General features: G+C 37.5%; 1 protein-coding gene across 1 annotated transcript in view; it reads left to right on the forward strand.

The window, feature by feature from the left end:
• Nucleotides 1–11,800, forward strand: part of LOC107676890 (VPS10 domain-containing receptor SorCS3-like) — a 261,488-nt gene that overhangs the window by 36,135 nt on the left and 213,553 nt on the right. The window contains exon 2 of the mRNA XM_016471625.1: nucleotides 5,486–6,344. Coding sequence (XP_016327111.1) covers nucleotides 5,676–6,344 — 669 coding nt within the window. The 5' untranslated portion in view covers nucleotides 5,486–5,675. The remainder of the gene's footprint in view (nucleotides 1–5,485; nucleotides 6,345–11,800) is intronic.

The raw sequence follows: 11,800 nt of genomic DNA on the forward strand, positions 1-11,800 counted from the left end.
ATCTCATAATTTCCTAATCTTTCATAATTTATGATAAGTAGACTTCAGAAACTATAATGATAATGTGTAAAGATGTTGCACTATTTAATATAAAAATGTGAAAAGTGATTTTATGGACAGAAATATGTTACTTCACTAAGTCTCTCTCATATGTATATTAAAACAACAAGAAGAAGAAAATAATTCAGATCTTTTGACTTTTCTATTCATCAAAGAATATTGAATGGATCATGGTTTCCACAAAAATATTAAGCAGCAGAGCTGTTTTTAACATGGATACTAATAAAAAATTCCTTGAGCACCAAATCAGCATATTATAATGATGTCTGAAGGATCATGTGACACTGAAGCCAAGATAAATTGCTGATAATTTTGCTTTACTATCACAGAAAAAAAAATACAAATAAATAAAGTATAATAATAATAATACACAGTTATCAAAAATTGTAATTTTAAATAAAATGTAATTGTAAATATTTATCTATATTACTGTTTTTACTGTAATTATGAGGAAATAAATGCAGTCAGTATATATAAATGATAAGCAAGGCCTTATTTTCTGAACTGTATAATATGTGAACCATAATAATGCTGTAAGAGATTTGTTTGTAAGTTTCTTATCCACTTTAAGCAGACTGCGAGTTTCCTTCAATATAATTTGACTTTTGAAAGATGAAGCGCTAAATGCATCCATAACATCAAAATGTCAAAGCTATGTTTGTTGCAATGTTTTATTCTCTCTCTAGTACTCAAGCTGGTTACACTTTACTTGAAGGGGTGTGCATAAGACTGACATGACACCTTCATAATCATGACATGACACCTACATAATCATGTGTCATGTCATGATTATGAAGGTGTCATGTCAGTCTTATGCACACCCCTTCAAGTAAAGTGTTACTCTCAAGCTTTTATTTTGATCTTGTTTACTAGTTTCTGTAATTCTGTAATCCCCCTCTTGGTTGGGATGGGTATTTTAAAAGAAAAGTCTCCAATTTGTTATTTTATTTCTCCAGCTGTGTTCTGATCACAGCTCTCAATCAGGCTTTGTTCCCTCAGGCTACATTGACTGGATGGAGATACATTTTGACATGTCAATGCTTCCAAAATGGCCCTGGTGAAATGCAACCCTGGGGAGCTCACCAGCTGTTCCCCAGGCAAACAGAGATTAGATATACGTTGATTCAAAAGCATGCTCTTTAAACTGAATTAAAATGGTTCTTCTTTTGAAAATTGTTGTAGAGAGGGTCAAAATATTTTAACGGCATTGTAAAAAAAAAAAAATGTAGTTTATATGAAAAATTATAGAAACGTCTGTTGCCGTAAGCCAAAACTTGTTTTATACAATGCATGAGTTGTGATTTTTTTTCAGCAAATTAATTATTTATATATTTTTTTATTTTTTATTTATTCATTTTGTACTAAAATGAGCAAATGTCGAATGACAAAGATTGTTTTTTTTTTGTTTTTTTGAGGTTGAGGGTATGTGCAACCTGTTCATGTTGGCATCTACAATATTCTGCTGGCACCAAGTGGATGAATTTGTGCCAAAGTACCTTAGAGTTTGATTGGACAAATGGCCTTTGACAACAGAAGATATGTGAGGTGTTTCCTCCTCCATTTTCTAAACTGATAAGCCTATTATTTTGCCAAGTAATGTTAGATGCATTTTATGTTTTTGCATTTAGCATTGCATTCTACTTGCTGTCCAGAGTTGTGATGCAGGTAATGGCTGGCCAGTCGGCTTTAAAAAAAACAAAAAAGAAGAAAAACTAAGTAAAGTGTCATATTAGTTCTAAAGGGCAGTTTCAACAAATCACTCATTAGTCCTTAAGAGTTCAATTTATACAACTGAGAATAATAACAGCATGCATATTTTATGTGTTCAGCAGAACAGCGCCCTCTTATCTTATTGAAAATATTCAATCCATAAACCACATTGTAAATGAAGCTGGTGCAAATCATTGGTAAAAATCTGTGAGGAGCATAAGGAATCCATTGAGAATTTATTATCAGCTTTTAAGCTTTGCCATGTCTAGGTGCAAGACGTTTTACAGTTTAATTAGGAAGGAATGAGCTAGATAAAACCGCATGAGCACACATCATTTATGTACAGGCTGTTTGGTTGTACGTGGTGCATGAATTTGTGAGATAGCGGGCAGTCTGGTAAAGAACAACATCTTTTCAGTCCTTGGCATGTGATGTGATACAGATCTGCAAGAACATAACAAACAGAACTTGTTTCTGGCTTATATCATATATTTATATAGAACAATTCAACCTAGTCACTTAAGTGTGGGACAATCCAATAGCTTAGACCCATCCCACATGGTGCAATGTGAAGTGGCATTAAATCTATGCACGATTTGGGACTTTAAATGTAAAAAAGTTTTGCATAAAATTCATCAAGGGCACAGAAGGTGGAAGAATGAGCTTCTCTCTGCTCACTGCTTAATGAAGTTCTGAAGATTCATGAAAATATTTGGGCATCTAGGCTGAGAAGGACCAAAGGGGTGTGACTCTTTCCAAAGGTGTTTTTATTCTTCTTTAGAGCATCTTGGCCATTAAAATTCTGCTCAGATTGTCAAACACTCCCTCATGAAAACGACCGTGTAAAATATGAAAGATAAATTCATCAGCATTATTACCCAGCATGAGCTAAAAATACTATGTTAATCTTACGATCTGAAACTTAAGTGCTTCTTAGCAGCTCTAAACACATACAGTTCAATTTTACCTGTCAAAGCCACCACTGCTAATGCACAATGTGACAATTATACTAACAATGAGAATCCTGACTAAATGTGTTTTGGTACTACATTTTAATGGAGCTTTAAAAGCAGCTTTGGGTGGCAAAATACACAATCCGACTGTTCGACAGCCAACTGAGCTTGTAGAAACAAGACCAGCTGAATGTCCTGAAGAGGCCTTGATTGTCGTTTGGAGACAGGCAAGGCTTTATTTTCAGGGAATGATCCAACATAGCAGTCTGAGCGCAGTATATTTAAAAAATGGGACCTTTGCAGCTTGTAATCATGATGAGAGAACAGTTGTGTTGAAAAACAGTGATTTCTTGTGTGAACTGCCATTTCACTAGAGGTATCAAACCACATGTTCAAGCCATCAATAGCCTGGGCTGTAAATCTTTTATATTGGGAAGTCTAGATCATGCGAAAAGGTCACTAGTGATGGGTTTACGGATCTCGAGTTTAAGAGGAAAGCTAGCAGTCAGCAAAAATAAATGTGCCATTTCCTGATGAATGCACATTTGTTGCATAGCACATTTGTTTCTTGAAATACATAGCCATTATTGTTTGTCATTGTTTTTCCTACTTCTCCAATTTTGTGCATGCAAGAAAATCAGTATGCAAATAAAGATGCATTTATGCGTATACAGTCAATTTCAGAATATGCTCACTTGTGCTTAATTGCCTGAGATTAAAATCTTATCTACTCAAATATCATTTCAGATCCGTATTAATCGCCTTTTCCGACACCTGCCTGCAAGTACTCTGCCACCTCAGCCCAGCTGTAATCTGCAGCATAATGTAACCAGTAGGGGTTAAAGTCGAGACAGCGGGAGAAGGCAAAAATCCATCTGCCTTCTAATTTGAGCGAATGTGTATCGTATGCTAAGCGCTTAGCTGTTATCAATACAATCTCCTTTGTTCCCCCCCTGGGCTGGAGAAGAGCACAGAAATACACTACATTTTAGTTTTTTTTTTTCTGACTGGTAATGCCAAATTAAAGCAATTTATTGCATTTAATGCATTTTCAGGATAGCAAAAATGCTTTGTGAAAATATGAAATATTTATTTTTTATTAATCAATTTCACCCTTCGGAGCATCCCTAAAGGGGGACTGTGTCCAATTTAGCAAACGTTTTGTAATTGTAAACTAACATGCACTTGCACACTTCTGGTTTTCTAGCATGGGAACTTTTCGTTTGATACTTTTTACTGTTTTGGTACTAAGCTAAAGATATTTTCACTGTGATATCGCCTAACTTCATCTAAGTAACCTAACCCTCATGAAATCTTTTTAGATTTTCTTTACCACTTTTAGTATTCAGTACAGATTTCAGATCTCATCTGTGTAGGTGTTTTCTGGTTTGGCTATCCTTGCAATATTTGATCTCCACAATAAAAGCAAAACCTGACCAACACACACAGACAACATAAAACAGCATGTGATCATCTAAAACTCCTCCTGTCTCTGCTAAAGAAAGGTATCCTACTGTTGCAGCCCATGTGCGCTGATGTGCGAGGCCTGTTGGTTATCCATGCTGAGCTCCTGCAGTGTTGTCCTTGTCAACATTGAGCGCCTCGTCTGGACACAGCATCCTCGCACGCGTGGATGACAGCAGAATAAATGCCACTGCTGCGCACGTGCCAAATCTACAAGATCTGTCCTGTCCCTTCTTAGTGATAGGCTACGCACAAGAAACAACACATTCGGGAATATGTATTGGGCATAATAATAATAAAAAATAATAATAATAAATAAACAAATAAAACTGAGCATGATATGAAATGAGGCATCGAGTCAATTTGTGTATTTTAGCGATTGTAGCAGTCACTATTATGAGTTGTGCAAAGAGTCATCTTAAAGGAATAGTTCACCCTAAAAATTACAATTCTGTTTTCATTTACCCTCATCTCGTTCCAAACCCGTATGACTTCTTTTGTGTTTCGCAAAAGAAAAAATGCTGAAGTCAGTCCTGTTAGGACTTTTTTGAGACATTGTCAATAATTAGCAGCTTCAAAAACGATGCAAACTCACCATAAAAGCACCATAAAGGTAGTCCACATGAGTTATGTGGTAGGGTAAGCTAAGTGTCAAGCCTTCTGAAGTCATATATTAGTGAATAATTGCCTGATAATCCTCCACATTAGTGAGGTGTTAACCGCTGCGAATGAACCAATTAGTGAGTTGAACTTGAGAACCGAGTCAGTTCTCATGAACAAAACCATTCCCGTCGAACCAAAAGATTCATTGAAAAAGATCCACCTCCAGCAAATGGTTCATGAGAGTTACGATTCATACAATGACATAATTGCTATGACTTAACACTTCTTGAGTCGTTTGGACTAATTTTATGATGCTTTTATGTTTATTTTCCTTCATTTTTGAGGCTTGACATTTTCAATTACCATTTATTTTAAATGCATGGAAAAGAGCTATATCATATTAGATTGTACATTTTATAACCTACCTATAGGCTATATGACATACATTTATTATTATTATTATTGTATTCTATGGTTTCTATAAAGACAGTTTATGAATGCTGCATATTTAGGTAAATTAGAAGAGCAGATTTATTTGAGCATAAACAGTAAAATGCTTTTACGGCTTGAATAGGTATTAATTTTAATGCAATTCGTTAGATATAAAAATAAAAGACTTTCAACCGTAATACGCATGATGTCGTTATGCCCAACTCGCTCTCTCTCTCTCTCTCTCTCTCTCTCTCTCTCCCTAGACGTAGCAGCGGCTTGGCTTGGATTCAGTACCTCCCCTATGTGCTGCCTTACTCCATCATCACATCCATGAACGTGAGGGGTGTAGCTGAGGAGCACTTCTTTAAAACCCGACACTTCGCTGGAGTTGCTTCCCTGCGCGTCTGAGAGTCGGAGGGAGGGGAGAAGCATTCCCCAAAATCTCTTCTAACGATGGAGACCCGTCTGGTTGTATTCCCTGGCGCTCACTTTACTCTTTCTACCTGGCTAATTCTTTCCTCCTGGTATGTTTTTCCAAATGTAAAGGCAGATATAAGTTGCGCGCCATGTATGTCGCCAATGCAAGTGAATTACGCAGGGGATGAGCATCTGCGTGACCCGCCTGATTCTGGGAAATATCCGAGACAGGATCAAAAGAAACCCAAGCTGATCACAGTTCTTTACCCGAATATTGGAGTACCCACTGGACGAGAGGTGGATGGTTTTCCAGGGATCGCGCCGAAACTGGAAAGAAACGCAGAGGAGATAAACTCCCGCGCGCCTTTGGGGAACTTCACCGAGTCCGCTTTAGACGAAGAATTGTTTTCGGATGAGTATGTGAAAAGGGAATCCGAATTGGAACCCGAGGACGCCGCATTAGGGAGAGTTCAAAGAAGCGTGCCCGAGTTTCTGGGGAGCGCTGATACCCGCTCGGAGGAGCAGAGAAAGACCTCGGGTCTGCGGGTCGACGGACAGAGTAAACGCGCCGAAGTTCGCTGGAACAGGGATGATGAGCACGATTCCAGACCAGACGAACCCAAACTGACCAGCAGCACTTTTGCTCTGGCTGGAGACTCCGCGCACAACCACGCAGTCGTGTACTGGACTGGAAAAAACAGCAGTGTAAGTCCGCAACATTCTGTACTTCTTTGCCATGATGTAATATATACTATTCAGTTATCTAGTCCATGCTGACTTGTTAAGCTTCCAGGGTTCTCGTCAACTTCAGTTGTTGTCACTGTAAAGGCATGCACATGTTGTGTTGAGTCTATAGGGTTTATAATGAGCATTTCCGCAACCTGTCCTGAAGTGATCATCCCTGCTGAAAACATAACCTTAAAGCATTCTAAGCCAGCTGATCAGGCTGGTTTAACATGGGTTTTGGCACTTTTCAGCTTGGGAAGACCCTCTTAATCCAGCTAAGACCAGCAAACCAGCTCAGTCTTTTGAGCAGAGATAATCTAAAGGTTTACAGAAAACACCTGTTCAGAGTGTTACCCACCTGTTAGGATCTCTGCAATGAGCTGGAATGTAATCCATAGTGTTACTAAGATTATGTTCAGTTTAGATAACCATTCACCTTTGGGAGTTTATTTCTAAATTGCCAAAGTCTGCAAATATGCCTTTAATGCAGTATCTTTCTGCACTGTCGGTATATTTTTTTTTCCAATGAAATGATTTGCTTGTAGAGCAAATCAAATCAGGAGGCTCTAGGTTGTTGGGTAGAGCCTCCTGGCTGCAGTGCTGTCTGTGTTTTTGGATTGGCAAGATAGGAGACTTTATAATACTTCACATCTCAATAATTCAGAGATCCATCTAGTCGATTTTGTAGACAGAGGCACATAGGCAAAACATAACCTTGTCCTTAAATGCTAAAGTTAAGCAGAACTACGAACTTGCATTTAAGCAAGTCTGCAGAGTATTGCCTGGGTGATTGGATTTTGTTACAGACAGGTGGTGTTTGGTGAGATATGTGTGAGCGAGTGAGATATGAGTGCGAGAGAGAAGAAAGGCAGATTTTCTCTGTGATTTTCAAACAGATTTTCATGTTTAAGCTATGTTTTGTTTATATACATATATATTATATTATATTATATTATATTATATTATATTATATTATATTATATTAATGTCTCAAATTATTTTACTCAGAGTGCATTTAAAATGCAAGGCATGATGTGTAAGTAACCTAAGCACCACTGGTATTAAAATAGTACCATAGTAACAGGTAATCTATTAGGTACAATTTAAGCATGTATTTTTTTATTTATGAACAGTGAACAGTATGATGACTAAATGAAGGCAGATTTTTCCATATGACTTAGGTTGAGTGTTCCAGTTAACATACAAGGTGTTAAAGGAGACGGCCAAGATTTTATAAAAGGAATCAGCAGGAGGAGGCAGCAAAATTATTTTTATGGAGAAGGGCAATTTTGAAAAAAGGTTCTTAATTTAAATGTGGATATGGATAGCATTTTAAATAAGGAACTTTATTAGAACTTTCAAAAATTACATTCCCTTAAAAAAAATCATATGCGTTTTGAGTAGCTACGAGATGTATGAAGTCTGCAGCCACTGATGAAGAATCAGATTTTGCAGTTCGCTTCTAGTAATTGTTTCTGTTTGGCTTTGGAAAACTGATTCTAGACCAGTGGTTTTAGCAGATTTGTCCCAGAGCGGTAATTGGAAGCAACAGGCAGTGGATTGAGGCAGATATTTCTACTACAGATTCTATGTGCATTTTCATTTAAGATGGGCCTCTATATATGTGAAATAATTTCTCCAGCAGTATGAGGTGAAGTTATATAAATTAGACTCATTCTTCTCAAATGAACCATCTCATCCATTATTGTCTTTCTTAGTGCCTGTTTGCACAAAAAATACAATAAATCAAAACAGACAGTCCAGCGTTTTCAGGCCCTGTCTAGACATATTACATCTAGCTTTATTAACTTGTTTAGTAGCTGTCAGTAAAACAGCCACAGCAATTTTAAGCAAGGGTTACTGCCCGCCAGGTCCCGTCCCTCATCCCCGCAGCTGCAAATCTCCTATAATTATCTTCCGGACTGAGGCAGCCATTTTGAAAGATTTTGTCCTGTTCAGGGACTGCCTACTCAAGCGTGTTTTCCCTGCTTGCATGCCTGCTGGAGAGCTTTGTCTTCATTGGCTGGATGTTTTATAAGAGATGAATGAAGAGTGCAAGGACAGAGTGTGTGATTTGATTTTGTTTCCTAACAATAATGTTATGTATGCAAAACCTTTTTTTGCAATATTTGCAGCTCTCTGTTTTCAATCACTGCTTGGATGTAGGATATGCTTTGCTATGTTATTCAGGAGGCACTGTGGTACATTTCTAGTATAAAAGTTTAGACATGCATGATTGAATTTGCTTATTAACATAAGCTTTTGAACTATAGGTTAATGCTTAGAAAATGCGTAAAATTACAAAATTACCCCCCCCCCATAAAAACATTTTTCATTATTATTATTATTATTATTATTTATTTATTTAAAATGGATACATTGGACTGTCCCCAGCATACATGTGAATTCAAAAATATCCCAAGATGCACTTCGTGAAGTCGGCTGGGAGATTTCAGAAGCTAAAATATACAATTTAACAACTTTTGGTCATCTTATTATTATGGCTTTTAGTATTGTTCTAAAATTGGGAAAAAATAAGGAATAAGTTTGTCTAAACATTTGATAATGTATGTGTCTCGCCATTTAAAGACACATTTTAGCTTCAAAAGATGTTCTGACTAGGTGGAGAAAAGGATCCAGTCTACTGAAGCTTATCACTGGTGTTTTGAGGTTTACGCTCAATGTAATTTATTTATTTTATGATTCACGTATCCCATCATGCTTTTGATGTCATGCATTCAGAAGGAAGCCTGGCATGCATCGATGGCTTCTGATGTAGTCCTGCTTCACTGAGATTGGGTCATTCTTATAGACTCTGTTGTCATATGCTCCAAGGACCTCTTTGAAACACCTCACTGAAAGTCTAAGTATAAAATACAAGCAGTAAATGAGCTTTGTCAAATAGCGTTTCCCTGAAGAGGTGTGCTGTTTCATTTGCGCTTTCATGCGATTCACTAAACATGGTGGTCAACTGCATGATTTTGGCACTGGTTTGTTGGTTTAAAACAGGACGTTTCCAACAGTAATCCAGTTTAGTGCTTAGCTATGTTCTGCATTTATCACTATATCTAGTTAGAATTTATTTAGGACCATCTGGTTGCTTTTACATCTGAATGGCTTCATCAGTTTGAAGGACAGTGGAGGTTCTCTGATATGTAACCTCGGGGAATTGCTTCTCTCCTGGTGTGAATCTCGATTGCTGTGTGAATTGGGAAAACAGCGTTGTGATTTGCTGACGACTGTTCTAGTTTCGCATCTAAGGCCTCCTTCACTCCTCTGTCAAACCATCTGTTCTTCTTGTATACAGTCTTTATATAACTGAACATGTGCTCCAGAAGTCCTGCCTGGAGGTATTTGTCCTCCTGCGTAGAACGATGTTGGCTCATAAAGGGGTTATTTACATTTTCGAGAAGCATCCTTCAGGTTTCTGTCTTAGTTTGTTGGGAGGCTTCAAATGTACCAGGGTCGTGTTTGTTGGAGACACTTTTTGGGCATGAATGAAGATATTGTCTGTGCTGCTTGTCTTTGATTGCTCTTTTACTTGTTTCACCTTCTTAAAAGTTGAAATGGCGCCATTAGTGACAAAGAGAAGAGCTAGATCTCATTTGCTCAGTTAATGGCAATTAGGTTTTCTTGTTTGGACGGTGATATTTTTTTAAATCAAGTTAGCATTTTTATCATCTGTTCAGTAACTCAGAAATTGTTTGCCTTTTAATGCAAACTGTGGAATCCAAGAAGAAAAATTTGTTATCTTTTCATCCTTGTGTAAAGTTAATATTACTTAAAGGGGTCATAGGATGCTACATGCACTTTTACAAGTGGTTTGAACTGAAATGTGTGTTGGCAGTGTGTGTACACAACCACCCTATAATGATAAAAATCCATTGACACAATACATATACTGTTTATAAAGATGATGCATATTATTACTTTTCAGTGGTTTTCTACTGTAACTTGTTCACTTGACTTTCAAGAGCACTTCAATATTTTAGGCACTCTTAGCTAGCCAAAAACATTTAGTCACAATACCTCAAGAATGGCAAGATAAATCATCAACAACCTTGCACACTCCTGGACATGATTTAGTGCCACTAATGCATTGTAAAGCGCTTCGTTTATTTAGTGTGGATGCTGATTACTAGTAAAGGAGGCTATGGAATGTCATAAATAATTTAGCTATCCTAATGTAGTATGCCCTCCAACCGCCAATTAGTGTTTACACATTTGTTTTCCGGCCCATTTTTATGCAGCTGAGGTCCTCCTGGTGAGAGCCGGTGGTACAGTCAAGGGATTTATTTCCAGGACTGACTTTGGAGACCAAGTCCTGGCTAACTTTCCATGATTTGTGAAGAAAATCACGCTCAGCTACTTCCAAGTAAAAGCAGACTCATTTTTAGGATACACAATGAAATAAGTGGGGAAATATAAAGGTGAAGTGCGTTGTTGGTAGGGATGGGTACTGAAACCCAGTATTTAATCGGTCCCGAGGCTAAATTATGAAAGACCGGAGTATCGATAAGCTCTGACGTTAACGGTTCTGCTATCGGTACTGGAGAAATTAAGAAAACACATACTTTTATTATTGCCATATATACATTATCTTGCAAATTCTATCTCACCAGAGTCGCCAGCTGTTTTTATATGCAATAATATTCAAATATTTGTCTATGATGCATTTTTGCTATTCGCAATTCAGAAGCGAGATCGCACTTATGCGGATCGAGGAGCTTCAGCACGCGCAACATGAAAGCCCTGTTTAATTATGATAGAGGAGAGAACTAAACATTCAAACATCTGCTTACACTTTAGGCCTGGGGCTGTTTTATTAAGCTAATTTTACTTTTTTATTTCGATTTTGGCTTCTAAGGATTATAGCCGTGTTTCTTCTAGCGCAACTTCTTTCTCTTCACAGCGGTGCGCATTCGTTTCTCCCTAACACTCAAACTTAAAGTCAGAATCAGCACAATTGGTGGTTGTTGTAAAATGCCGTCTTTACTGTTGCTAAATTGCGGGACATGTTTGATAATAAAACGCTGAAAGCACAATCTGCACAAGAGACGCTGTTCCCCAGGCTGAAATGTGTGCACATGCTCTAAAACGGACAAGCTAATTACACTTTGAGCTTCGGGTGTACGTCCAAACGATCAAATACACATAAAATATGTCAAAATGGCTGGCTTGGAGAGTATTTACTTAAACACAGTTTATGTCTTAAGTGGACGAGAACAGTTGGGAGAAAATCTGATGTGTGTCAATATATTGTCTTAAAGTGACAGACTGGTGCTTGGGCCATCAATGCTAATCAAACATCAAAATGCAAAGAGAAAATCACTCACAGCTCTTAATCTGAATAACATTATAGCTTTAATAAGCATTAATCTATCAATACATACACTGAAAACTATGCAGTGTTCATTTACATTTGATTACTTTTA

This window comes from Sinocyclocheilus anshuiensis, unplaced genomic scaffold (genome assembly GCF_001515605.1).
Source record: "Sinocyclocheilus anshuiensis isolate Anshui unplaced genomic scaffold, SAMN03320099.WGS_v1.1 scaffold2166, whole genome shotgun sequence".
Classification (NCBI taxonomy): domain Eukaryota; kingdom Metazoa; phylum Chordata; class Actinopteri; order Cypriniformes; family Cyprinidae; genus Sinocyclocheilus; species Sinocyclocheilus anshuiensis.